The sequence below is a fragment of the Lutra lutra genome, chromosome 11 (genome assembly GCF_902655055.1).
Source record: "Lutra lutra chromosome 11, mLutLut1.2, whole genome shotgun sequence".
NCBI lineage: Eukaryota > Metazoa > Chordata > Mammalia > Carnivora > Mustelidae > Lutra > Lutra lutra.
The window spans coordinates 103083146-103110226 of NC_062288.1; the positions used below are offsets into that span (position 1 = coordinate 103083146).

At 56.6% G+C, this 27081-nt stretch overlaps 2 protein-coding genes across 3 annotated transcripts in view; one reads left to right on the forward strand and one right to left on the reverse strand.

Annotated features, from left to right (window-relative positions):
- The first annotated feature begins 6606 nt into the window (after nt 1-6606).
- On the forward strand, nt 6607-12315 carry CHPF2 (chondroitin polymerizing factor 2). The gene is made up of 5 exons (XM_047694665.1): nt 6607-6744; nt 7254-8442; nt 8863-9427; nt 10013-10195; nt 10861-12315. The coding sequence occupies exons 2-5, from the start codon at nt 8162-8164 to the stop codon at nt 12166-12168; spliced, it is 2337 nt and encodes a 778-aa protein (XP_047550621.1). The 5' UTR covers nt 6607-6744; nt 7254-8161; the 3' UTR covers nt 12169-12315.
- Nucleotides 12316-12442: 127 nt separating this feature from the next.
- The window catches only part of SMARCD3 (SWI/SNF related, matrix associated, actin dependent regulator of chromatin, subfamily d, member 3), a 29986-nt gene continuing 15347 nt past the window's right edge, over nt 12443-27081 (reverse strand). Inside the window, exons 1-13 of one of the 2 annotated variants that reach the window (XM_047694666.1) lie at nt 21660-21922; nt 18532-18743; nt 16790-16832; nt 15852-15974; nt 15607-15729; nt 15260-15355; nt 15005-15106; nt 14621-14782; nt 13768-13865; nt 13516-13651; nt 13104-13226; nt 12874-12975; nt 12443-12612 (exon numbers count right to left, since the gene is read on the reverse strand). In XM_047694666.1, the coding sequence (XP_047550622.1) occupies nt 12559-12612; nt 12874-12975; nt 13104-13226; nt 13516-13651; nt 13768-13865; nt 14621-14782; nt 15005-15106; nt 15260-15355; nt 15607-15729; nt 15852-15974; nt 16790-16832; nt 18532-18743; nt 21660-21737 (1452 nt within the window). In that variant the 5' untranslated portion in view covers nt 21738-21922 and the 3' untranslated portion in view covers nt 12443-12558. Of the gene's footprint in view, nt 12613-12873; nt 12976-13103; nt 13227-13515; nt 13652-13767; nt 13866-14620; nt 14783-15004; nt 15107-15259; nt 15356-15606; nt 15730-15851; nt 15975-16789; nt 16833-18531; nt 18744-21659; nt 21923-27081 lie in introns of those variants that run through there. The other variant, XM_047694667.1, reaches the window with a different exon arrangement.

Below are 27081 nucleotides of genomic sequence, written 5' to 3' on the forward strand. Positions count from 1 at the left end.
CATGATGCGCGAGGATGGTGGGATTAGAGTCCAGGAGCCAGCAGCCGACCTGCCCACTTTGGGCCCTGGAAACTGCGACTCCCAGACTGCTCCTTGGATGAGGGGCTGGGCCTTCCAGGCTTTACCCCGCCTCCCAAAAAATATGTTGAGCTCTGTGCCGATACTGTGTTTATAGGGCCGCCCAGCCGGCTCAAACAGCGGGGCGAGCGACTACACTTCCCAGCATGCGTCGGGCGGGAGTGGGTCGAAACAATGGAGAGAGGAGAGGAGGGAGGCGGCGGGAGGAGGAGGAGGAAAGAGGGGGAAGAGTGAGGCGACTGGGAAGAGAGGGCCGAGGAAGGAGCGTCACGACGGAGGTGATGCGAAGAACAGAATTCCTCTTTGAAAGCAAGACGTCCTCGTTTTATGGAACCGAGATTTTAGATGCCAGTCCAGTGTTAACCACACTTTTAGAGGGTGCCGAACGTTGTCCCCGAACCTTGGCCGCGTAGACCCCGCACTCCAGGATGGTTAGATTCCGTGAAAGCCGTGTAAGTCTGGCGGTAAGAGCTCTGAAGTTTAAAGAAAAACGAAAACCAACCAAACAAACAAAAACATCTTTCCTGAGTTTAGTTGTATCACCAGGTAGATTTGTAACCTTGCCCTTTTTCTCTTGAGTCTTACTATTTAAAATCCCTCACGGACTTCTCATCGCCCACATTGTAAATCCCAAATTTGTAGCCTCAAATACAAGGCAGACCTTTCGTGATCCCTGTTACTTCTCCAGGCTTCTGATTAGCGGCGCCCCACGGTCAGTGACACAGCTAGAGAGAGGCAAATGAAGCTTTTAGTCCCTTTAGAGCACATTCTCCAAAAGTGCCCCCCAACCCCCGCAGTTAAAAAAAAAGAAAAGAAAAGAAAAGCTAACTCTTCTCACCATGGAACTAGTTTTCCTCTTCAAACTTGATGCTCCACTAGACTCTACCTGTATTTCAAGTAAGCCTTGCTATTTCATGCTTTCACACCTTGAGGATAGCTTTTTCTAGAATACCCTCCACTAATTAAGTGGCCATTATATGTCAGGCTCAGAGCTAGATGCTGGAGCTCTAATGTAGACGAGTTATTCCCTGACCTCAGGGAACTCACAATTAAGAAGGAACATTTATTTTTAAAAACTTTTTATTTAAAAAATCTTATTTAGGGACGCCTGGGTGGCTCAGTTGGTTGAGCAGCTGCCTTCGGCTCAGGTCATGATCCCAGCATCCTGGGATCAAGTCCCACATCGGGCTCCTTGCTTGGCGGGGAGCCTGCTTCTCCCTCTGCCTCTGCCTGCCATTCTGTCTGCCTGTGCTCGCTCGCTCTCCTCTCTCTCTGACAAATAAATAAAATCTAAAAAAAAAAAAAAAAAAAAAAAAAAAAAAAAAAAAAATTAAAAAAAAAAAAAATCTTATTTATTCGTCCGAGAGAGAGGTCCCATGCTCACAAGCAGGGGGAGAATCAGTCAGAGGGAGAAGCAGACTCCTTGCTGAGCAGAGAGCCCCTGCAATGGGGCTCAATCCCAGGAACCTGAGATCATGACCGGAGTCTCAACGCAGACCCTTAATCTACTGAGCCGCCCAGGCACCCCTGCAAAACCTTTCTTCATGAAGCAGAGAGGTTATATATGGTTGTGGATTACATAAAATCACTCATCCAAGCACTTAGCCTCTTGGGAGTACTGTCGACAATATGCCTCTCTCTCCCAGCCTCATTAAAGTGTGTGGTTACAGACAGATTATGTTAGAGAACTAACTCTTTAAATGTTAGAGAACTAACATTTATTATGCTCTTACATTTATGCTATCCCATTTATCCCACCCCCCCAAACTCTGAGTGGGGTATTATTAACATTTTGCATATTAGAAACAAAAGCACAGAGCTGTTAATAAGAACACTTCTGGTAGGAGACGGTGCCAGGATTTGAGGGTGGAATTTTCTGGTCTGTAAAATGGCTTGGCATGGCCTGAGAAAGACCAGTGACTTCTCTGAAGCCACCCACATAGCAACCAATCACATCCATGATTTCCCATGATCAACAGTTGCTGGGCAGAGTCTTCCTCAACACAGCTTAGAAAAAATTGTTGGCCGTGTAGGAGTTCTGCCATTCTCACCTAGGGTTTTGATCTTTTGCAGGGAACAGACCTGGGTATGGGGGGAGAAAGAATTGGGAAAATGGGCAGGAGAGTGAGAGAGATGTGGGTAGAGAGGAGAAAAAAAGAACTGGTTAAGTTTGAAATACCACAGGTCAGTGCTGGATGAAATAACGTTTGGTCTGGGCTCTTTATTTAAAATATACAATTTATTGTATATAAATTGTATATTTTAAAATTGTATATAAAATATACAATTTTATAAATTGTATATAAAATATACAATTCCTGACCTCAGGCTCATGGGTTCAAGCTCTGCATTTGGCGTATAGCCTACTTAAAAAATAATAATAATAAAGTAAAATAGGAAGAAACTGAGACCCAAAAAAGGAAATGTCTCATCCAGAACTACCTAGAAACCTTAGTAACCAAAAAGGGTCTGGAACTCTGTTGTTCAAGGTGATAGTCCCTAGCCACATATGGCCATGGAGCATTTGAAACGTGGCTAGTCTGAATTGAGATGTTCTGTAAGTGTAAAATAACCATCAATTTCAAAGACTGCATGTGGAGACAATGGAGGCAAGAATATGCAATGGGAAAAGATGGTCTCTTCAATAAATGGTGTTGGGAAAAGTGGACAGCCACATGCAAAAAAAAAAAAAAGCTGGATCACTTTCCTACACCATACACAAATATAAACACAGCATGGGTTAAAGACCTAAATGTAAGACTTGAAAGCATAAAATTCCTAGAAGAAAACATAGGCAGTAATCTCTTTGACATTAGCTGTAACATTTTTCTAGCTATGCCTTCTTCAGCAAGAGAAACAAAAGCAAAATTAAACTATTGGGACTACACCAAAATAAAAAAGCTTCTGCACAGCAAAGAAAACCATAAGCAAAACAAAAAGACAACCCACAGAAGATATTTGCAAATGATATATCCAATAAGGGGTTAATAAGTAAGCTATATAAAGAATTTACACAACTCAACACCCCCCAAAATCCAAATAATCTAACTTAAAAGGGGCAGAAGATATGAACAGAACTTTTCCCAAAGAAAATGACCAACAGATACCTGGAAAGATGCTTCACATCACTAATCTTCAGGGAAATGCAAATCAAAACCACATCCCACTTGTCAGAATGGCTAAAATCAAAAACACAGGAAACAAGTGTTGGTAAGGACGTGGAGAATAAGAAACTCTCATGGGCTGTCGGTGGGAATGCAAAGTGGTATAGCCGCTGTGGAAAACAGTCAGAGGTTTCTCAAAATATGCAAAGTAGAATTACGATACAATCCAGTAATTCCAACACTGGGTATTTACCTAAAGAAAACAAAAACCCTAATTCGAAAAGATATATGTGCCTCTATGTTTAGTGCAGCATTATTTACAAATAGCCAAGACACAGAAGCAACTCAAGTGTCCCCAGAAAGATGAATGAATAAAGAAAATGTGATACAGATGGACTGTAGAATATTACTCAGCCATAAAAAAGAATGAAATCTTGCCATTTGCAACAGCATGGATGGATCCAAGGGTATAATGCTAACTGAAATAAGTCAATCAGAGAAAGATAATACCATATGATTTCACTCCTATGTGGAATTTAAGAAACAAAATAAATGAACAAAGGAAAAAAGGAGACAAACAAACAAACAAAACCCCCAGACTTTTAACTATTGAGAACAAACTGGTGGTTACTAGAGAGGAGGTGGGTGGGGAGATGGGTGAGACTGGTGAAGGGGATGAAGAGTAAACTTATCAGGGGGCACCTGGGTGGCTCAATCGTTAAGAATCTGCCTTTGGCTCAGGTCATGATCCCGGGGTTCTGGGATCGAGCCCTGCATTGAGCCCCCATCAGGCTCCTTTATCAACAGGAAGCCTGCTTCTCCCTCATCCATGTGTCCCTCTACCCTGGTTATGCTCTCGCTCACTATCTCTCTCTCTCAAATAAATAAATAGAATCTTAAAAAAAAAAAAAGAGGGGTGCCTGAGTGGCTCAGTGGGCTGGGCCTCTGCCTCCAGCTAAGGTCGTGATCCCTGGGACCTGGGATCAAGTCCCACATTGGGCTCCCTGCTCAGTGCAGGGTCTGTTTCTCCCTCTCCCTCTGCCCCTCCTCCCTGCTTGTGTTCCCTCTCTATCTCTCTCTCTCAAACAAATAAATAATTAATTTTTAAAAAGAAGAGTACACTTATAACAAGCATTGAGTAATGTATGTAATTGTTGAATCACTATATTGTATGCCTGAAGCTATATAACCCTATATGTAATACTGGAATTTAAAAATAAAAAAAAAAGCAAAAAATAAAATGATTGTATGTGAGGAAAAATTAAAATATCTCAATTTTTTATATTGATTGCATGTTGAAATTATACTTTGGTATGTTTAATAATGTAATAAACATATTAGTAAAATTAATTTCAACTGTTTCTTTTTGCTTTTTTAACAACGTGACTACCAGAAAATTTAAAATTACCTATACAGCTTACATTATATTTCTGTTGGACAATGCTGGTCTGAAACCTGTATCTTCCAGAGTCGAAGTGAGCATCCCTACTCTGCTTCCCAGAGTTAGACTTCCTAGTCTTACAAATCATTCACTTACTACTTATTATGTGCCATTGCTCAGGGGAAATCAAATTGCAGTCTAACTGAGAATAAGACCAAAACACAGTAAAGGAAAACAAATGCTGGTAACTTATATCTTATATACTTCCTAGAATGGTGGTTCTTAACTCTACCAGCCCCAATGTTCTCTTCTAATAGCAAACTTGTTTTTTTTTATAACAACCCCTTTACTATTTTGAAATATAACCTAACTATGCACGTAAATTAAAAAAAAAATATATATATATATATAGTGTCTTAACCATAACAGAAGGAGAGCCTTTCCAATAATTGTTATTTCATTATGCTAGAAAACATAATTAGTCATATGTTTGTACCTGTATATAGGATCACCTTGAATATGACTGTACAAATACAGACTGAACACCACGAGAACACTGTCTGCAATACAGTTCTCCAAAATAGTAACTCTTAGTCTTCCTGAATGAAACAAAGTATTATCTTCCTTCCATTTACATGATAGTTACATTTCTTGAAAATTCAGCACATATTACAACCCTACAAAGTTACTTTGTTTTTATATATAGAACAAAGGCTCTTGGGGCACCTGCTGGGCTCAGGTCATGATCCTGTGGTCCTGGGATTGAGCTCCGCATCAGGCTTTCTGCTCAGCTGGGAGCCTGCTTCTCCCTTTCCCTGCTGTTCCCACTGCTTGTGCTCTCTCTGCCAAATAAATAAAATATTTTAAAAAATAAAACACAGGCCCAAGGATTAGTTGTTGTTGTTGTTGTTTTCCACATAACAAAAGTTTAGGAGAACATTTGAAAGCTACGTGGGCTGGGTGATTCCTCTTGTGCCACACTGTCTTGCAAAGTGCAGGATTTGGAACATTCTGGGCTCCTCCCCTCAACCATAGGACAGGGTCGCCCCCACACACTTGCAAATTGCCTATCAGGGCTGTGCCTTCCCAGCCGAGCAGAGCTGTGGTCTTTGGAAGGCCCCGCCAGCCCTCTCCTCCGTTGCGCTGTTTTCTCCTCTGTCATCGGGATTTAGCTGGCCCTGACCCCCTAGTTCTTCTCTGGCGCAGTATCTTTCCTCTCTCAGGGCCTCTGTGCTCTGCTCTTTGCCCAGAAAACTCCTCTCCATTTTTTGCCAACGTAACTTACCGAATCTTTGATCTTGGCATTCCCAAATTCCCAATCTAATTTAGTTCTTCCCGTCCTGTTTTTCCGCTGGGCTCTACTTTCTGCAATGGTACTTATGACAGGCTGTGATTCCATTTCTACCTGTTTATATTTTTGGTATGTCAGTGTGTGTTTACTGTGTCTCCCTCAACCCTCAGGTCCCGGAGGGCAGGGAACATGCCCACCTCACCTACCACTTGTTCACTCAAGTCTCCCTCCCCTCCCCTTTCCTTTCTTTTTAAAGATTTTATTTATTTGGGAGAGAGCACACACGCACGAGTTGGAGGAGCAGCAGGCAGAGGGAGAAGCAAGCTCCCGGCTGTGCAAGGAGCCGGATGCAGGACTCGATCCCAAGACCCTGGCATCACGACCTGAGCCGAAGGCAGACGCTTAAATGACCGAGCCACCCAGGCGTCCCTCACTCAACACTTCGAACGCCGGCCTGCAAGTGGGTGGGCAAACAACGTTTCTGAAAGACGTCAGGGGACGATGGGGTTCCGAGGCCACTGGGAGAAGTCGTCGAGGAGGCGGAGGCAGAGGCGCGCCCACTGAGGCGAAGGACATTTTACTTCCGAGGAAGACGAAAGTTGAGGCTGGAGATGCTGCCCGCCCTCGGGTCCCCGGCTACTAGCGTCAGGGGGGCGCTCGCTCCTTCTCGGGGGCGGGTGCCTGGCGGGGCTGCCACGTCATCCCCTCGGCGGCTGCGCAGTGGGGGGAAGGGGCGGGGAGACCACCCAGAGGGCGGAGGCGGGGCGAGAGACCGGATGCGGTCACCATAGAGACCCGGGCTGACGGCGAGCGGAAGAGGAAGGCGCGGGCCGGGCTGTGAGGTGGCAGCGGCTGCAGCGGCGGAGCCGGCGCCTCGGCCGGGCACTGGGGTCTGTTCCCCCTTCCCCACCCTTCCCCCCGCAGGGGCGACAGGGGCGCCGCTCGCGTCGGCAGGGGCAGGTCCCACCCCCACGCCCTCGCCCTGCTCCCCAGGACGGCGCTGGCCGCGTCGGCCACACCTGGCTGCCCTTTACCGGTCCACCGCCTCCCCGGCCCTGCCGCAGGGCCTCCTCCCACTGTGGGACGCGGGCGTGCCTGCTGCCCCTCGCCCGCACGCACAGGCAGGGCCTTTGCCCCGCCGACGGGCCCGATAACGGGGACTTCGCCTTCCTCCCCGGCCGCGACCTCCATTCCCTCGGCCCGAGCAAACCGAGCCGAGTCCCCCGGCCGCTCCTCGACAGTTCCGTGACGCAGCCGCATTTACTTCTGTTTTGAGACTAACAGCTAAAATTCCTTCTAGGACTAGAGTTGGTCTTTGATCGCTGAGAGGTGGGGCAGGGGCGCTGGTCCTGGCCGCGGTGGCGTCCGAAGCCAGCCGAGCCCCCGTTTGCTTTCACAGGAGCCCGGTGGCGTCTCTGGCTGCTTCTCGCCCTCCCACGGTGGTTTGGCTTGGGCACCTGGGGCCCCGGTAAAACCAGACGCCGAACTGCTCTTACGCAGCCAGAGTTACTGTCATTCGCTTCCTGTTTCCTCTCAGAAGAAGGTGGACGGCACCAGCCTCTCAGCAGCTGGCGTTCAGAGAAGAACTGCCCCGCAGAATGGTTCCATCAGCCATCGCGCTCCTCTGAGAGGCTCTCAGTGCTGAGTCGCCCTGTCTGTCCACCTCATGTGGGTGGGCAGAGCTGTGCACCATGCCAGCGGCTCCTGACCACTCTGGACTGGGAGGAGGGGTGACTCTAGTAGCTGTGGGTTTTCTCAAGACTCAGGAGTAGAGTAGAAAGAGGCCCCTAGCCCTTCCCCTGTGCTGCCCTTCAATAGCCGGTCAGCAGCCCCTTCAGGAAGCCGAGTGGAAACCTGCCCCCAGCCAGGTGCTCTTGGAAAAGGCCTACGGATGAAGGCTCTTGTGGTTGGGGCTGTTCTCTTCATGGAGCTTTTGCTTTTCCCCAACCGTTTCTTTATCAGCTGCTGCTGTGTGGACTTAGATCAGGTCTCCAGATGTGTGTAGATCTTCTCTTTGGGTTAGATTTGGTAGGATTAAGTTTTGTTCCCTCTTTCTGGAAGACAGACCGTAATCCCATTAGTGGGTGAAATTGACTCTAATATGTATTGCCCTTTAGACTGAGGGTTAAATTGGGCACCTTGAGGACTGAAGCCAGCCCCGCGCTTCTGGGGATGCTGGGCCTGGCAGCAAACACACCTCGCTCTGTCGTTGACTTCACTGATCCCAGGTTTCCTGCTTAAAACTGTAGGCCTGCTATTGGCCTGACGCCCATCGATCCTTGAGGCCGTGCCCCCTGGGGCGTGCATATGGCAGGGCCTCCCACCATGCGACTGAGCTCCCTGTTGGCTCTTCTGCGGCCAGCACTGCCCCTCATCCTAGGGCTGTCTCTGGGATGCAGCCTGAGCCTCTTGCGGGTTTCCTGGATCCAGGGTGAGGGAGAAGATCCTTGTGTGGAAGCTGTGGGGGACCCGGGAGTGCCACATGATCCAGACTCAAGAACTGGACTCGATCAAAGTGATGAAGACTTCAAACCCCGGATTGTCCCCTACTACCGGGATCCCAACAAGCCCTACAAGAAGGTGCTCAGGTGAGAGCTGTGTGTGTCCATGGTCCCCAGACCCCACTGCCACGCTGCTCGAAGGCCTTGCCTCTGCCTTCACTGATAGTCCGTGTTGGGCTCCTAGAGCAGTTCTTTGCCTTATTACCCATCACAGTCTGTTCCTATTTTTCACTTCTCAGATTTGAGACAGTCTCCCCCGTGGGTGTTAAATTGGTGTCAGATGTTCTTCAGCAGGGCAGAAAATGTATCTGACCATCTAATCATATAACCCATCCGTAGTAGACCCCTCCCCAAACGAGTTCCAGTGTCCATGGGTGCTCGCTGTAGTAGCTCATTCATATCGATGAGGAGGTCCCTCCTCTTCATTCCCAGAGCGACGTCTGTGCTGGACAGACTGGGCCCCTAAAGCTTAAGGAGTTGACCCTTGGCGTGTTGGTCCCTCCGCAGGACTCGGTATATCCAGACAGAGCTGGGCTCTCGGGAGCGGTTGCTGGTGGCTGTCCTGACCTCCAGGGCTACTCTGTCCACTCTGGCTGTGGCTGTCAACCGCACGGTGGCCCACCACTTTCCTCGATTACTGTACTTCACGGGGCAGCGAGGGGCACGGACTCCTGCAGGAATGCAGGTGGTCTCCCACGGGGACGAACGGCCAGCCTGGCTCATGTCAGAGACCCTGCGCCATCTCCACACGCACTTTGGGGCCGACTACGACTGGTTCTTCATCATGCAAGATGACACGTATGTACAGGCCCCCCGCCTGGCCGCCCTCGCTGGCCACCTCAGCATCAACCAAGACCTGTACTTGGGCCGAGCCGAGGAGTTTATTGGTGCAGGCGAGCAGGCCCGGTACTGCCACGGGGGCTTTGGCTACCTGTTGTCACGGAGTCTCCTGCTTCGACTGCGGCCACATCTGGACGGCTGCCGAGGAGACATTCTCAGTGCCCGTCCTGATGAGTGGCTTGGCCGTTGCCTCATCGACTCTCTGGGCATCGGCTGTGTCTCGCAGCACCAGGTGACAGCCCGTTCAAGTCAATCTCGGTCCCCAACAATTCGTAGCGCCTGAGCAATTGGTCTCCAGGGTGGGTGCTATTGGCTCCTCCCAGCAGCAACTTGGGGTTTTGTCCTTCCTAGCTGCTGACCCTAACTTGGAATCCTCAGGCTGTCAAAAGTGGTAACTTGTCAGGGACCCCCTGGGCAAGATAGGAAAGTGTCCCTACTCACCAGCTCCTGCCAGCTGTCCCTCCCGCCCGTTGCCCCCTCCTCCTTATGACATGCACAGCCATAATTGATCTGGGAATGTCCTCCAGGTGGCCACTGCCCTGGAGAAGTAAGGTAAACCAGAGTAGTGGGAGCATTTTCTGGCTCATGGGTTTCATTCTCTTGAAACAGTGGGGTTCTTTGGGCAAAGAGGGCATCCTAATGGCCTACTTCACATTCTTTTTTCCCACATCTGGTGAGAGGCCAAGTTTAAGAGGACCCCAGAGTGAGCTCCGGCTCTCCCCACTTCTGTGGCAGCAACAGGTGTGAATGCTAGTCCGGGTAAGGGTGGCAGGGACAGGCAGGGTGTGATTTTGATTGATCTGATTGGTCCCTTTAGGGGCAGCAGTACCGTTCCTTTGAACTGGCCAAAAATAGGGACCCCGAGAAGGAGGGGAGCTCGGCCTTCCTGAGTGCCTTCGCAGTGCACCCCGTCTCCGAGGGAACCCTCATGTACAGGCTTCACAAGCGCTTCAGCGCTCTGGAGCTGGAGCGGGCGTACAGCGAGATAGAGGAGCTGCAGGTGAGCCTCGGCCCGCTGCTGGCGGTCAGACGGAGCGTCCCCTGTCTGGGTGCCCAGCCAGGGGGTGCCCAAGCGAGCGAAGAGGTGGGTGGGGTAGGAGGAGGCTGACCCTACCTCGGTGTACACATCTCCAAGGAGAAGGGACCCAGGTCAACCATAAGAAAAGCTCGCAGCCCAACTGGTTGCAGTGAAAAGGGTTTGCAGGCGCACTGTGAGGATGGGGGCTCAGTCCAGTGCTTAGACACGGCTGTTTTAGTGCCCCTCCACTGGAGAAGCAGAAGCCTGGAAGTCCCCGAATTTCTAGCACATGGAAGAACGCTCCAGGGGATCCTAGGGGTTATGAGGCAGGGAAAGCAAGTGAAAGCGAAGGTTCGGTCTGAAGAGGGTGTTCTGCAGGTGTGAGAGAGCGAGGCTGCGGGGCTTCAACCTCCGCAAAAGCACATTTCCCCCTCTTCCTTCTCACACTGGCTGTGTGAGGTGCGTGTGGTTCACATGCTTTCGGCATTTTACACGCAGGAACAGAAAAGGGACTAAGTGATTAGCCCAGGGGCACCTCGCTGCGTGTTGACAGAGTCAGGACCAAGCTCAGAACCCAGAACGCTAGAGCCGAGTCGGGCCCCGACTCCCTAGAGGGCACTAACTCTGCGTCCTCCCTGCCCCCCCAGGCTCAAATCCAGAACCTGACCGTGCTGACCCCCGAGGGCGAGGCAGGGCTGAGCTGGCCCATCGGGCTCCCAGCCCCCTTCACACCACACTCCCGATTTGAGGTGCTGGGCTGGGACTACTTCACAGAGCAGCACACCTTCTCCTGTGCCGACGGGTCCCCCAAGTGCCCACTGCAAGGGGCCAGCAGGGCCGATGTGGGCGACGCCGTGGAGACGGCTTTGGAGCAGCTGAACCGCCGCTACCAGCCCCGCCTGCGCTTCCAGAAGCGGCGGCTGCTCAACGGCTACCGGCGCTTCGACCCAGCACGGGGCATGGAGTACACACTGGACCTCCTGCTGGAAGCTGTGACGCAGCGTGGCCACCGGCGGGCCCTGGCCCGCAGGGTCAGCCTGCTGCGGCCGCTGAGCCGGGTGGAGATCCTGCCCATGCCCTATGTCACCGAGGCCACCCGCGTGCAGCTGGTGCTGCCGCTCCTGGCGGCCGAAGCCACTGCGGCCCTGGCTTTCCTCGAGGCCTTTGCGGCCGGGGTCCTGGAGCCACGAGAGCACGCGCTGCTCACCCTGCTGCTGGTCTACGGACCTCGGGAAGGCGGCCGAGGGGCCCCAGACCCGTTCCTGGGGGTGAAGGCGGCGGCGGCTGAGTTAGAGCGGCGGTACCCGGGGACCAGGCTGGCCTGGCTCGCCGTGCGTGCGGAGGCCCCATCCCAGGTGCGGCTCATGGACGTGGTCTCTAAGAAGCACCCCGTGGACACACTCTTCTTCCTCGCCACCGTGTGGACCAGGCCTGGGCCAGACGTCCTCAACCGCTGCAGAATGAACGCCATCGTGGGATGGCAGGCCTTCTTCCCGGTGCACTTCCAGGAGTTCAACCCTGCCCTGGCGCCACAGAGGCCTGCCCCGGGGCCCCCGGGCGCCGGCCCTGACCCCCCGTCCCCTCCTGGGGCCGACCCCGCCCGGGGCCCCTCTGTCGGAGGCAGGTTTGACCGCCAGGCGTCCGCGGAGGGCTGCTTCTACAACGCGGACTACCTGGCAGCCCGAGCCCGACTGGCCGGGGAACTGGCAGGCCAGGAAGAGGAGGAAGCCCTGGAGGGGCTGGAGGTGATGGATGTGTTCCTCCGGTTCTCAGGGCTCCACCTCTTCCGGGCCGTGGAGCCAGGGCTGGTGCAGAAGTTCTCGCTGCGGGACTGCAGCCCACGGCTCAGCGAGGAGCTCTACCACCGCTGTCGGCTCAGCAGCCTGGAGGGGCTGGGGGCCCGGGCACAGCTCGCCATGGCGCTGTTCGAGCCAGAGCAGGCCAACAGCACCTAGGGCGGCCCGGGCCTGCCCCTCCGCGCTTCCCCCTCCCGCCTCAGCCCCGGGAAGGGCGAGGCCAAACGGATGGACAGATGGAGAGCTTGTTGCTGTATTATTTTTAATAAGAAAAAATGTTATTAAAAGTGTCTTCTGCCAAACTGTTTTTAGGTCTAGGAAAAACGGAGGAAAGAGAAGCATCGGAGGGAGGGGGTGGGGAATTTTCCCCAAGGGACCCACCGCCTTCCCCTGGTCCTTCCTCCCCAGTTGTCAATGACACACAAGGCCACTCTCAGATGCATGACCTTTAATCGTTCCCTGCCTCACCCGGAGGGTGTCATGGGAGTGACAGCAGAGCCCCCCGGGGGCCGGGCCGGAGGCCCACAGTGGCGCTTGTTCACAGGGCTCCTAGGTGTTGCGTACAACCAGCGACTGCTCCAGCTCCTGCCTGCGCTGCTGGATCTTTAGAGAAATGAGAGCAGTAGCCAGGTCACACTGTTGCTGGTGAGTGCCAGGACAGTCCCCACCACCCAGCCATTCTGGAAGAGCGCCCAGCCACCCTGGAAGAGCGTCTGGGAGCAGGGCTCCCAGGGAGGGCTCCGTGGTGAGGGGGTTGGTGGAGTGTCAAGGGCCACTGGCCCAGGCTGGGAAGGGAGGCTTCTCTTGGAGGGAGTGGTGGGGGGCGGGGAGCAGGGGTCTGAGGTCCAGGGGGCCCCTCCGCACCTTGCAGTAGAAATAGCGGCTGACGGCTTCCTGGGACCAAGGCTGGTGGTAAAACTCAGCCCGGCGCTCCTCCTCGGGGTTGCCTGCCACATCTGTCATCACCTGGGAGGGAGCAGCGGGGTCAGCCTCGAGCCTGGACCACCCGCCCCCACCCCCACCCTCCTATAACAACATTTACTGTCTTCCCAATATGCTTCTCTTCCATCCAGTGCTCCCTGAGTCCCCTTCACCTTGAGGTCCCGGCTCTGGGAGCGGAGCAGGTCTTGGATGTAGCCTTTGGGGTCTCTGGAGAAGCTTAGCATGAAGTCCCTCTGGATCTTGAGCTGGTTTATGGACTCAATCGTCTCATGGATCTACAGGTAGAAAGACAGACGCTTTCGCCTGGCCATGGTGATGTGGGAGAGGAGGGGCAGGAGGACGGGGGCCCGTGGGGGAGAGGGATTTGCTGCTGTTCCTTTGAAGGGCAGTCCCTTAGGTCCCTGATGTGGCTTCAGTCCCTGGGAAGGGGGAAGGGCAGAGCTCCAAGGAGCGAGGGAAAGGCCACCTGCCCCCTTCTCTCCACAGGCCTGTACTCTCGTCTCTTGTCTGCATTTTGCCATTTCTGGGTTAATGTCCCACTCCAGCTCTGGGCTCTGGCCCCACCTTACTGTCCAGAGCGCTGATCTCCTGCTGGTTGGCCGTGGACAGGAGAAAGCTGCTCATCTGTCCCTTCAGTGGCTCCTCCACCTCCACGTCAATGTCGTAGCACGCTGTCTTCTTCTGGTCGGACGGGTCCACGCTGCCAGGAAAGTCCAGCCCTTGGTACCCGTGGCAGTTGCAGGGTTGGGGGGTGGGGGGAAGAGGGAGGGCAGGACTGCCCTGACTCCTGGTCTCGGGAGAAAGCTGGGGCCTCACCTGATGACGTGGTTGATGACAATGGGGTCGGGGGGCAACAGCAGAGCTGTGAGGCGCTGGGGAATCTCTGAAAACTTGAGCCGCGGGCAATCAAAAATCTGAAGTAGGAGAGAAAGAGAGACCAGTCTCATCTGCTTGAGAAGAGTGTAACTACAGCCCTGATCCTTCCATTCTGGGACGGCCACAGGAGGCCAGGAGCAAGTCTAAGTCCTCATTGCTGCTGGAGTAGGGATGAAGGTGTCCACAGGTGGTGGAGTGTGGAGAAAGACGTGGGCTGGTGTGGTGCTGCGGTGAAAGCGTCAGCCTGGGGTCTATGGCCACCGAGGTGCAAATCCTGCCTCTTCCATTAACCTGGCAACCTCGAGCCAATCTCCTAAGCTCTCGGGCCTCGGTTTCTTCATGTCCAGAGTGGGGATGGTAATGACCAGGGAGGCTGGGAAAACTGAGTGGATGAGCCCACACCGCCTGCAACAGAGCCCGGCACACGGCAAGCACTCAATAAACATCGACTTATTTTACACCTCAAGCTTATCTGCCGTGTTTATTTTAAAAAGCTTTACAAATAATAATCTCTACTTTGGTAGAGTCTGGATCCAGGACTGGAACCCAGGGATCCCAACTCCCAAGTGCCAAGAATATTATGTTTCCCAAACTGTTAGCCTTTTAAGGTTCCAGAACTTTCTAAACTGGCTTGGCTAAAAGGAACAGGCTGCGGTGTGGAGCAGTAGTGTAGGGTGTGCGCTAGCACCCAGGAATCTAGAAGTGGGGGTGGGGGAGTTGCCTTCATTGAGGCACTTCCCCTATTGGAACCTCTGCCCGCCCCCCACATCCTTGAGATCACGAGAGAGGGTACCTGCTGGAAGTATTTGTCCCCATTGATGTATTCCTTGTCGTGTGAGTCCTGCAGCCTGTTGGTCTTCACGTACTGCCACAGGGCCTGCACGATGGCTGAGCGGCTCTGCGTGTGCAAGCCCAGCAGCCGAGCCAGGCGGGGGTCCAGTTTGAATTGGGGAGGCTGGGAAAAGACGGCCGCAAAGATAAAAGAGAGGGGAGTGGGAAGAACTAGGGCCAGGCAGCTGGGGACTGGGGGGAACGTGATAATCGGGCTCCTGGGAAACATGCTTCTAGAGAAGATGAGGTAGGGAAGAGAATGGGGTCTCCCAGGTATGCGCCCTTGAAGCCGAGGTCTACCCTAAGAGAAGGGGTGTGGGACAGCATCTGGGGGAGGGGCACGGACCTGGTAGTCCAGCATGAGGAGCAGTGTGCAACGGACGCTCAGGTCCCCTGGCCTCTTCACCTGGAACCCATCCGTCTCCTGGGTGGTGGGTGTCCGGTGCCACTGCCCAGGGGAGGAGAGCTGGGTCACCTCACAGGCCCATCATGGCTGCTAGGGCCAGGGGCTCTCAGGTGGTCCCTGATCCAAATCCGTGTGGTTGAGGGAACAGTGGTCTGTGGCAGAGTGGCCGTTGCCTGGGCAGAAGTTGGGTCTTACCTCAACGAGGTGGTTGTCAGGGCCATAAAGGTCTTTGTCCAGCTCAATGACCAAACTCTTGAAGAAGGAAGAGAACTTCCGCTTCTGCTTGCTGGGCTGTGGGAGAGGGACAGGGACCGTGGGGGCAGGACAGGGACCATGGGGGCAGGACGAGCCGGGGGTGGGTGGGGCTGGTCGGGTAGGGCAGCATGGTTAGAAGCAGGCCTCTGCACCCGGACTGTCTCTTCAGGCCGCCCACCCCTCACCGGGGCTGACTCCCTAACCCATGGTGCAAACATCTCTTTCTGTCCTCAGCTCAGCCCCATACCCACCCCAGGACACCTGGAGAGACCTGGGCCAGGACGTACGTCATCCAGAAGCTTCCCCTCCACCCGCAGCTCCCAGGAGGCAATGCTGCCATCAGAATCTTCAGCATCAGGCTTCGCAGGGTTAAAAGTATTGGAGATATAAAGACGCAGCTTCCGCTTTTGCTGTAGAAATAAAGAGCGTAGTATAGAGCCCATGCGGCATGCTCCCGTTCCACAGGGCGATCCCACTGCTCCGTTCTCGGAACACGACCTAGAGCCCTCTTCCTGCCCCCAAATCAAGACACCTTCATTGGCCTCTTCAGAGCCTCCTGGATGTCCACCCGCTTCCGCATGATGGTTTGATCCAGCTTCCTCTCAAACGCCAGGAGGTCCATATAAGCCTGGGACTCCGGGACCAGCTCCCGGATCTGGAAGAGCAGGAGGAAGGCAGGGAACGAGGGGCTCAGCCAGTCTTGTAGGTGGAACGTTCATGTCAGGTGGTCCCAGGATACAAAGAGTGTAGAGGGGTGCCGGCCGGGCTCCGGGCATGGAACTTTGAGTGCAAACGGGGACTCCTCCCCAGGACTGCATATCCAGCAGAAAGGACCTCAGCATATAGGGATAAAAAGCTGCTTCTCCCTCGAGAGAGAAGCATTTCATCACTAGGGGAGGCCGCAGCCACGGAGCCCAGCAAGTGGGACTTCACCTCATCTCGTCCTTGCCCTTGTCACATGGCCTCTGGACCTTCCTGGAGTGCCTGAGACAGAGGATGTTGCTGCTTCCCTCTCCACTGGCACCCACCTTGTCGCTCCACTGACATCTCAGCCGTGCTACCCCCCACGCCTCGGTGCGCCTGGGTTCACGGATGACGTCCAGGCCTTCTGGCCGGCCTCAGTTCCCTTCACTCCCCTGCCAGCCTTTGGTCCCCTAGCTCTTGTGACCTCTTTGTCCCACACCTTTCTTTATGTCTGTGGACTGCGGGAGCTCAGTCCACTGCACCCCGGGCCCAGGACCCTACCTCTTACGGCAGCTCCGCTCCTTCCCTCCGCCCCACCCCCTCCCTCTGGCCAGGGAGCCCCACTTCTTAATTAGCTTTTTAAACAAAAAGTGAAAGTGGCTGTGACGCTGAAGCTCTGCTCCTGAGGGGGGAGGGGAAGCGGCCCAGGGCGGTGGGGTGGGGGGAGAGGAGGCAGAGCAGCACAGGGTGGGGGGAGGGCAGGGGGCTGCTGTGAAAGGCACTCACCCTTTGAGGGAGGATTTTGTCAGCCATCTTCCTCCTCTTGGCACTGTACATTTTTTAAAGAAAAAACCAGGTTACCATGGCGACAGATCTGGGAGTAACGAGGCCACCTGCTAAATTATCCCGACATCTCCACCCGCCTGGCTGGGGTTCCCACAGCCCGCTCGTCTGCCCGCCCAAGGGGCTACGGCAGCGGTGTCTGGCATGGCGCTATGTCCTCTTGTGGGCAGCAGACGTGGCCCCGTCCTTTTCTCTAGCCCGGGTGCCCCTTTCCACCCCACCACGTCCTCAGGCCAGAGAAATTTAGACTTAGGAAGGGTTGGGGGAGAAGCTGCAAAAGTGTTTGAGAAAAGCTAGGGAGGGGGAAGACAGAGGAGAGGGAGGAGGGATTCTGAGGAGTCTCCCTTTCTGTTAAGCTGAGGTACACAGTCCAAGGTGGCTTAAGTTTAGAGGCAGAGGAGCAGACGCCCTCTCCCATCCCTGGACCAGGAGGTGATGGGTGAAGCTGGGGAGGTCTTGCAACCCTGGCACCATGGGCTTGGAAGAGGAGGCTGGCAGGCCTTCGGATCACCCTGCCAACTGGGTCCAGAAACACACCCCGAGAGGTCCAGAGAGAGGCTTCTCCTGTGGGGTGTGACCACAGGCTGGATTTGGGGTGACAGCTGGGACTTGGGACTCTTCTTGACCTGCTAGCTGCTTCTGATTCCCAAAAACACCCCCAGAAAATCCATGGCGAGTTGAGATTAAAACCCAGCCTGGAGGATGGCTCTGTACCATCCGTGTGTGGTGACAGCCACTGCCCCCTCCTGCCCAAGACCCTATTCTAAGGCCAGGTGAGCCCCTTTCATTAAAGGTCTGATTTGTTTTGAAGAAATTATCTATGTGAAACTCTCCATCTACACAAGACAGATCAGGAACTTGTTTACTGTATGAAAGGATGATTCACTTTGCAAAAGAATTCATCTTGGGAATCCTATAAATGGTGAATTTTCCTTGATGTGTAAAAAAATATTTAATAATGAGGTAAAATCCATATTACTCTTTTTATAGGACTCCATCTGGTGTGCAAAGAGAAGCATGTGTGTTTGGTTAAATAGTGAAACCCAGAGGGGCATCCCTCTTGCCAGACACCAGCAGGGGCTTTCAGGGTGTCACCAGCTGGCTCAGACAGGGGAATGGGCTGGCCTCTCCTGGCTGGGGGGGCAGACCTGGTCCCAAGGACCGATTATGGCAGCTCCCCATCCTCTGCGTGCCTAGGAATCGCCTGAGAGCAGGACTCTGCAGGAGACCACCCACCCACAGGGCAAATCCCCAGGCTCCACCCCCCTGACCAGAGAGTCAGACTGAGACTGTCTGGAGTGGGGCTTTTAAACAGTCAAGCCAGGGAACTGAGGACGGTGCACTGGACAGCCACACTTGGGGAAACCGTCCCCAAAGCTCAGCCCTCAGTCCTACCGCCAGCCCCACCCCCACCCCAAAGACAGAAGCGTCTCCTAGAACCTGGGGACAAGGGCTGGAGAGAAGGAGGGGGCAGGTGACAAGGAGAAGGGCGCGACGGCCGCAGCTTCAGTCTCTACGGTGGGCACACAAAGGAACCAGACCGGTGCCCCCTCGGCCCACCTCCCCAGAGGGCATCCCACCCAGCACCGCTCGTTCCTTCTTCCTCGCTCCTTCCAGTCTCGCTCCTCACCCACCCCGTCCCTGGGGTCCCGTGGCCCGCCCCCTCCGCGCTGGGCCCCACTCACCTGCGGCTCCGCGCGGGGGCGGTGGGCACCGGCTGGCCCTGGCTCTGGGCCTGGCTCTGGCCGGGCGGGGGCGCTGCTCGCTTGCGGGCGGGCTCCATGCCCGCGGGGGCCAGGCCGGGTCGCACGGCGGGGCTGCCCATGTACGGGGAGCCCGGGGGGCCCATGGGCGCCCCCTGGTGGGGCATCCGGGCTCCAGACGGCATCCCGGGGCGCTGGGTGGGGGGGGGGGGGCGAGGGCGGGGGCGGAGGTGAAGCAGAAACAGGCGCCCGCCGGTCAGACCAGGGCCCCGGTTCCAGGCGCGGTGAGCCGCGTCTCTCCCACCCCAAGCCCCCCGGCCGGTGACCCCGATGCCGCCAGCGTGAGCGAGGGGTGGGAGGGGCAGGGGCGCCGCAACCGCGCGGCTCGGCGGAGGGGGCTCTGCGTCTCGCTGCAGGAAGCTAACTGAAGCCAGGCAGCTGCACCGGGCATCGCCAGCCTCGGGTCTGCGGAAGGTACCGCGAAAATGAATATTAATGGCGCCTTTCAACCTTTTCAAAGGATGTTCACATCCCCAGGTTCCTCCGCAAGACCGACTGAGGGGGTCCTTCCCTCCCCACTTGACAGATGAGGCAACCGTGGCTCAAGGAGAAAAGCGACCTAGCCAAGGTCACGCAGCGCCTCCTGGCAGAGGCAGCACTGAACCGCCGTTTCCTGAGGGGCCGGGACTGTCTGCTCTCTGCAGCTTCACCTGGGTTAGAGGCCCCGCTCTCTGCTAGGACTTCTTCCCCTCTTTCCACTCCTGCCTTCTCAGGTCCACTTCCTGGGCTGGCCTGGCCTGCGCTTGCCCTCCCCACCTTAACCTGCCCTTCTCTCTGGGCCCCTGCTTTTGACCCTTCAGCTCCAACCACACCCCCTCTGGCTGATGCCAAGCCTCCACACCCAGGGGTTTTGACGTCTTAGCCGCCCCCCCCCCCATATGCCCTTAAGGTGAAGGCTGGAGGCAGCAGGAGCCAGTGAGGTCACACCCTACCAGGATTCCCTGACACGGCCGACCAGAGGCAGCTGGGCTGGAGGTGGGCTACCCAGAGGCTTGGAGAGCTCGGAGGCAGCAGCATTTCCTCCTCCATCCATCTCTCCCTTCCTGTCTGCCTGCATTACCGGAGATGGTTCCATCCTACAGAACATCTCCACTTCCCTCCCACCCTGCCCCAGCAAGGTAGGAAGTCAGGGCTCAAAGGGGTGCCATGGAGAGCGAGAGGAGGCAGGTGTATTCCCTTGCCACCTCAGATGGGATGTAGATGAGATGCAAATTCATTGAGTGAAATGTTTCACAGACTTTCAAAACCCCACTTGTCCAGATCCCAGAAGTGGGATTGGGGAAGGCCCCCGGAGGGGCTGTAAAGTGGAGGGTGGGTGTGAAGAGGACAAAGGGAGCAGGAAGGAGATTAGGGAGCAAGTGCCCCTTTTACCTTTTACAGGCTACCCACTTTGTCTCCCAGAGTGCAGATGGCCCCAGGCACACAGAGGAGCCCTGAGCGGGCGCTGGGTGAATTCCTTCTAACCACCAACTCTCCCTCCAGTCCCTCTCGCCCTGTGCTAGGTCCCTAACTCCCAGTGGGCCAGCTGTCTCTGTCCATCTCTCCCACAGCAAAAACCGCCCGTCCATGTGTCAGCCTCCCCCACCCCACCTGACCCTGTCACTCATATCTCCAGCGTGGTGGCCCAGCATGGAACCTAGGCCCCATTACAGTACAGACTGGGTATGGGGAGTGAAGCGGTGGGACTCACAACCACCCAAGAACTGGAGCTCTAAGTTGGCTAAATTATAAACCAACCAACCAACCCACATGGATAGCCCCCTTTCTCCCCTTCTCCTCCTCATCAAAGGATGAGCCTTTTTAAAGGGACTTCACCAAGCAGCATGGCTGGGCAGGCAACTTGGCTGACTGACAAGGGCACCCCTGGGAACTTGCCTCAGAAATCTCTGGGACTGGAGGACAAGCTGCCCCAGTGAAGCCCCTTTACCCAGTCAGCTGCTCTCCCATTTTTCAAGGCCATCCATAGTTGCTGATTTGCTGAAGGGGCCCCAAGAGAGAAGTTTCCAGAGCCCCCAGAAGGCTGGGCCAGCTACCCGGACCACCCCAACGAAGGACCAAGATTCTAGGCACTCTGGCCTCCCTCACTGAGAGTGTGCCTTCTTTGGGGTCACAACCAAATTTGGCCGTAGTCAACTTGACTGCCTCCTCTGCACCCAGCTCCGAACCCAGTAGCCATTTCAAGCCCCACAGCGCCTGCCTCTCCCATTCCGCTGCCCTCCACGCCTCTCCCGGCCTGGGTCCTGCTGCCTCAGCCTGAGGTCCCATCCCCTCAGGTCACCCTGGGCTCCCTTAGGCTCCCTGTGGGCCTTCCAAGTCTGCTCCTGGCAGGAAGGGGCCACCCTGCCCCTTTGGCTTCTAGGCCTCACGTCCCTGACTCCAGGCCTTCCTTCACACCTTTGAGGATTTAAGGACATCAGCTTCTGGTGGCTGAGTTGGCCAAGGGGATCTTCAGACCCCTTCACTTGGGGCCTGTCCCTAGAGAGGGTCTCTCTCTGACCCTGATGGCAGAGGCCATCAGCAAAGCCCCAGAGCCCTCCTGCCAGGACGCTGAGGCTGTTTAGTCAAAGAGCCTCCCGCTCGCAGGGTCACCTCCTTCTTGCTCCCGGAGACGCAATCAGAGACGCTGTCCCAGCGGATGAGCGGCTAACCCAGCCCACCCCGAGCCGTGTCCCCCACCCCCACCCCCAGGGCAGGGGAACACCTGGGCCCACGAGGAAGAGAACAGAAGACAACACGTCTGGTACAGAGGGGACCCCCCTACACACACACACACTTGGCGGGGGGACAGTCCCCAAGTCCCACCCCCAGCCCCTGACAAGGACCCCTGCAGACGCCTCCCGCTCCCCGCCCGGGCACCCATCCCCGGCCCGCCGCCTGACGACGTGTTCGGGTGCCAGGGCGCCGGCACCGTCCTGGGGCTGGGCGGCGGGCCGTGGCGCCCCTGCCAGAGGGTGGGAGAGCGGGAGCCCCCTCCCGGCCCCTCCCGATCATCCCTCCATTCAGCCCGCGCCAGCTCGCTCGCCCTCCCCCGCTAACTTTCCCCCACTCACCACCCCATGGACCAGAAACTCAAAAAGTTTGCTTTTCGTGGCTTTGCGCGCCCCTCCGGCAACTTCGTCCGCGGCCATCGGGGTGGGCTCAGCGGCTCCTCTCACTCTCTCTCTCTCTTCCTCTTTCTTTCCCTTTTCTGCCTTTTTTTTTCCTCCAACTCTCCCCTCTGAGTCCTGCTGGGCTCTCTCACACTTCTACTCGAGCGGAGTGGGGAGGGGGCCCCTTCAGGGCTGCCCTGACGGCCCACGGCCCACGCCGCCGCCGCCGCCGCCGCCGCCGCCCGCCGCCGCCGCCGCCGCCGCGGCTGCCGCATTCCTGCACTGATAAGACAGAAATAGTCCGGCGGCCCGGGGTCTGCCTGTTGACTCGGCGGGGACACAAACGCCTGCCTTTCCAGCCCTCGCTGTCCAAACAGCGCAGATAAGCGGCGAGGCTCGCCGGCAAGCCCGGCTCCGGGGCGCTGGGCAGCGGCGCTGCAGCCCGAGGCCGCCGGAGGGCCGCGGGGAGGCGGCGCGGGGAGGGGACGCGAGGGGAGGCGGCGGGGGGCTCGCCGGCCACCCGGGCTCTCGCCACAAATAGTTTCTCGGTTAGGGAATTCGCCGGCAGGGCCAGGCAGGGAACAGTCAGTTCCAACTGTCCCCCAAGTGGCTCCTGCCGCATTTCTGAGGCCCTTTCCCCAGAGACCGGGCAGGCCAAGTAGGGAAACATTCGCTGGAAGGAATCCGCGGGGAGCCGAGCCCGGAGGAGGCCTTCCTCCTGCACCAGGCCGGCCGCGGTGGGTGTGCCTGGGGAGGCGGTGTCCCCTCGCGTCCGCAGATGTGTGCGCCCTTGTCTCGGCCGCCGTGTGTGTTTGCGCCCTTGTGTGGGCACGGCTCGGTGGCCGTGGGTGTGGGTGTTTGTGTGCGTGCACGGACAAACGCCTTCTCTGTGTGCCTCCCTCCACCGGAGCCCCGGTGCGAGTGCGCGCCGGCGAGTGCGTGTGTGGCAGGACACGGCCTGTGTGTGTCTTCCAGCTCCCTGTGAGTCTATTTCTGGGTATGGGAGTCTTTGTTTGTCTCTATGTGAGAAAGTGAGGGCAAGAGGGGAAGTATTTCGGAAAAGAGGCGTGGACCCGACTCCTGAGAACAGGAAGAGAAAATGTGAGGGAAGGCGAGGGGCTAGGGTGGGTGCCTGGGCGGATGGGCAGAGGCGGTGAGGCAAGCAGAGCCTCATGGCTTTGGAACAGGGCATGGGAGGGGTGCGGTAGGGGACCCAGAGGTGCTGGGGCTGCTGGGTACGGGAGGGCCAGCCTCCAGACTCCAAAGAAATCAGGGTTAAGTGTGGGTTTGTGAGGGAGCCCCAAAAGAGGCAGTGTGGAGGGAGCTGGCAGTCCCTGGGGTGAAGGAGGGACAGGAAACAGGAGGGGCAAATCCTGAGATCCCCAGGCTGGGAACCATAGCGCCACCCAGTCCCCCCCCCCCCCAAGGCCACACCCCTCTCCTCTCTCCTCCTTCTGGAGGAAGAGCCCAAGGGCTTTGGGAAGAGGAGAGTGGGTCAAGTTTTACGTGCCTCCTGGGGCTTCGCTGTAGGCCCCGGGCAATGCCGGGGGAATTTGTTGGAAAACTTATTTGCAGTTACACCTTAAAGACCCAGAATTGCACTGGGGAACCCCTCCAGCATGTCTTCAGAGGGCAGACAAAGAACCAAGGCAGTGTTCTGCCCGGAGAGTCCTTTTGCCTACAGCCTGACTTCCTTGGGCCCTTGCTGTGCTGTCTCCATGCAGGTGGGTGCCCGCTGTCAGTCCTCCGAAAGGCCAGAGTGGCCCAGGATAACCCTCCTTTTCTGCTGGCTTAGCAAGGAACCCAGAGGTCCCCTTTCTACCAGATCTCTACCCAGCTTCCCCCCACATTCTCCCATGCAGAAACTGGGTCCTGGCAGGGTGGGAACGGGTGGGTGGCTGCCATAGGCCATGAAGGTGGCCACTGGTGACCTGGGGGAGGTTACCTCCAGTCTGTCTGCTAACCTCCAAAACCCCTCACTCATTCCCATGTCTAAGCCTCTGCTCCCACTATTCTTGTGCCTGGAATCCCTCTACTACTGCTCATCTGCCTATCCAGATCACATTCATCCTTTAAAGCCTAGTGTGGGCCCCACCGCCTCCAGGAAGCCCTCCCCAATTCCACTCCTGTGCACAAACTTTTTCTCTTCTTTGAATACGCATTGCTATCTACGCCACGAGTTGGCACTTGCCTGACGAGTGTCTGAGATGTTATGTTTGATTTCCTAAATGTGGCCCCCTGACACCAGGAACTGGTCTTTTAAGCCCCACTGTCCTCCCCACCCCACCCCCCATCCTGGGACAGGGGGCCTTATGATCAAACGCCACCACCCAAAGCTCAGTGGGCCAGCGGATAGAGCTCATACTCTGCCACTTACCTGAAGGCGTGAGTCGCTATGGGCATCCCCACCCACGGTGGGTGCTTCTAGCATGGACATGTGTGAAACCACGGACCTTACAGGTTCTGGGGGCTGGGGCAGGGGCAGACACGTTTAGGCTTTGTGTAAAGCTCAGAGTTCTCAACTCTCGAAGAGGCCTTTCGGGTAAAGAAGACAGCAAGTTTGAGGAGGTGCCGGGAAGGGCAGTGGGGATCCCGCGCATTCCTGAGGGGCTGGTCCTGGTGGGGAGAAGATTGCAGGAGGTGGTTGGACCAAAGGCTCTGGTGATACCCAGGGAGCTGGTGAGCATCACTCAAGACCACAGCTCACTCCCTCCTGGGCCACCGGAGCCTGAGCCTCGCTCGGAGCCTTGGAGCCTTGGAGCCTGAGCCTGGGGGGCCTCCCCCCACCTCCCAGCCACTTCTCTGGGAGACTTCTTTACGGATCCATAATGCACGAATGGCCCTCAGGCACACACACCAGTGCAGAGGCCGGAGGGACAAGGAGCCACAGGGATTTGCATGCACTGGCCCATCCCCACCAGCCCCACACCCCACCCACAAGGTGCCACTGACAAGGCACCAGCAGGCACATCTCCTTGTTGCGTCTAAAGGGGCAACCCGACATGTGCGGACACGGGGCGGGAGGGGGGCCTTCAGACCAGAAAGCAGAGACGCAGGAGTGGGCACCCCGAGCCGGGACTCCCACCTCACAAAGACCAGGATCCCCAGTGGCTCAGCCCCAGAAGAGCGCCCGGCAGTGCTGCTGCCACAGGCTCCGGCCCGACCCGGGGTGGGGTGGAGGCCCAGGGAAAGCCCCGCTTCCAGCTGGCGGGGGACCCTCCTCCAGCCCAGCTGGGCCCTTAGCCCCGGCCGACCTGCCCAGGCCGTGCTCCGGGCAGACCGTGCGCGTGTCCGGGCAGAGGGCGGCCGCCCTGCGGCTCGGAGCCGGAGTCCCCCCTGCCGTCCCCCCATCTCTCCTTCCCTCCGAAGCACCACCAGCACCAAATGGCAAAGCGCCTCTCCCCGCTCAGGGAGAGATGCGCCGCGGCCGGCGGGACGGGCTCGGCGTCCCCCGCCCCCCCCCATCCCCACCACCGCGCGGGAGCGGAGGGCGGCCGGGCGCGAGGGGCACGTCCCGGCCCGCGGCCGCCCTCCCTCGCCCTCGCCCGCCGGGGGCCGGGGCAGCGGCTGGAGCCGGACCGGCAGCCGGCCCGGGCATGCGCACTGCGGCCTCCCTCCCGGTGAAGGTCAGCCCTGGGCCTAGCTGCAGGACTCAGTGGCGGCGGGGGAGGCAGAGGAGGGAGGAGGGATGCAGCGGAGAGACTTAACTCCTTCCCTGCGGGAAGATGGCCATCGAGGCTGAGGCCGGAGCCCGCGGTCCCCACCCACCCCCACCTCCCCGCCTTCAGTGGAGGTCCTGTTGCGGGGACCCAGCTCTGGGGGATGGGGGAGGAGGGGCCGGGGAGGGAGAATGGAAGAAGGAGGCTAGAGGAGAGGAGGGAAGCTGGGAAGGGGAGAGGGAGGAAGGCGAGGGAGGAACAAAGGAAACCAGACTGAAGGGAGAGACCTCTTTCCGCTGCCCCCTTTTCCGTATACCCCCAGCAATAAAGCTTTCCTTAGCGAAATGAAATTACCCTCACTGATTGGTGTGTCAGCGTGTGTGTGTGTGTGTGTGTGTGTGTGTGTGTGTGTGAGAGAGAGAGAGAGAGAGAGAGAGAGAGAGAAAGAGAGAAAGAGAGAGACAGAGACACAGAGAGAATAGTGAGACCAGCTGGAGCTCTCCGGCTGAGGACCCCTGATTTCCGCCTTCTGGTCCATCGCTGAACTCAGCGCCCAACTTCTCCTCTGGTCACTAAACCCCAAGGCATGTGTGGCAGGGGGTGGGGGTCCCAGAAGCAGTTCTGACCCAGCCTACCCACCTGGCCTAAATCCCAGGCCCCCAGGGAACCCCAGCTAGACCTTGGGGCCAGGCCCAGTCCCCAGAGGTGGGTGGAAGGGAATCTGCACCTTCACTCTCCCCAACCTCTGGTAAGGGGCTTCCCCCAGGCAGCAGACAGGACACTGGCACAATCCTCCTCCTCCTCCTGGCTCCCCCCACTACTCTTCCCAGGCCAGAGCAGAGCTGGGTGCCTCCCTTTTTGTGGGAGAATGTTTCTGTACCTGGACACCTTCTGCTACTAGCGGGGGTGGGGGGTGTCATCTGTCTTTTTGTGTGACTTCACCTTTCTGTGTCAGTTTTGCAAACACACACAAGAAAGACAAATATGATAGAAAGAAGCAAAACACAAAGATAAACTAGGACATCAAAAATAACTTTGTGACCTTGGGCAAGTCACTATATGTCCCCGCCCCTTGGCTTTCTCAGGAGTAATGGGAGGGGGATAGCCGGATGATTCCTAGGGCCTTCCTGCCCTGAAATCCAAGGATTCCATGAGGCAGAGACAGGAACCAAGGCAGGCGAGATGGGAAGAGAGGGAGACAGAGACATAGAGAGATGGGCCCACACTGTTTAAGGGGTGCTGCCAACCGGAAGTGAAGCCTGGTCCTTGTCACTCGAGCTTCCGGTAAGCCTTTACCACTGTGCAGTCAGCCTCCTGGGAGCAGGGCAAGGCCTTGCCTTGGGGTCCCCAGGGTCCTGCTCGATAAGCAGATGTACAATAAAGGCTAGTGGAATGAGTTAATCCTTCCTCTCTTGTTCTGTGGGGGGGCTCTCCAGTCTACGGGGGTGCTCTGTGCCTCCTCCCTGCCCCTCACCACCGGCTCACACGCCCACGATACCTGCAAATGTCAGCTCCCCGGGGGCCTGAGCACCCACCAGCCCAGAGGGGAGGCGCATTTTGGATTGGCAGCAGCTCTGCATTCTCCCCTCATGACCATCATTAATGATGGTTCCTTCTAGCAATCCAAGCCCAACAGCTTACAACAAGCCACCTGCTCCCCATTCTGGCTGGGATGGGGTTGGTCAGTGGGGAGGTGTTTATACGGGATCCTGAGGGGTGCTCTC

What these genes read in the sequence shown, in the direction of transcription:
- CHPF2 (XM_047694665.1), top strand. Translation starts at nt 8,162, where the DNA reads ATGGCAGGGCCTCCCACCATGCGACTGAGCTCCCTGTTGGCTCTTCTG. An exon ending in CCCTACAAGAAGGTGCTCAG is followed by an intron (nt 8,443 to 8,862) that starts GTGAGAGCTGTG and finishes GTCCCTCCGCAG; the next exon opens with GACTCGGTATATCCAGACAG. An exon ending in GCGAGATAGAGGAGCTGCAG is followed by an intron (nt 10,196 to 10,860) that starts GTGAGCCTCGGC and finishes CTGCCCCCCCAG; the next exon opens with GCTCAAATCCAGAACCTGAC.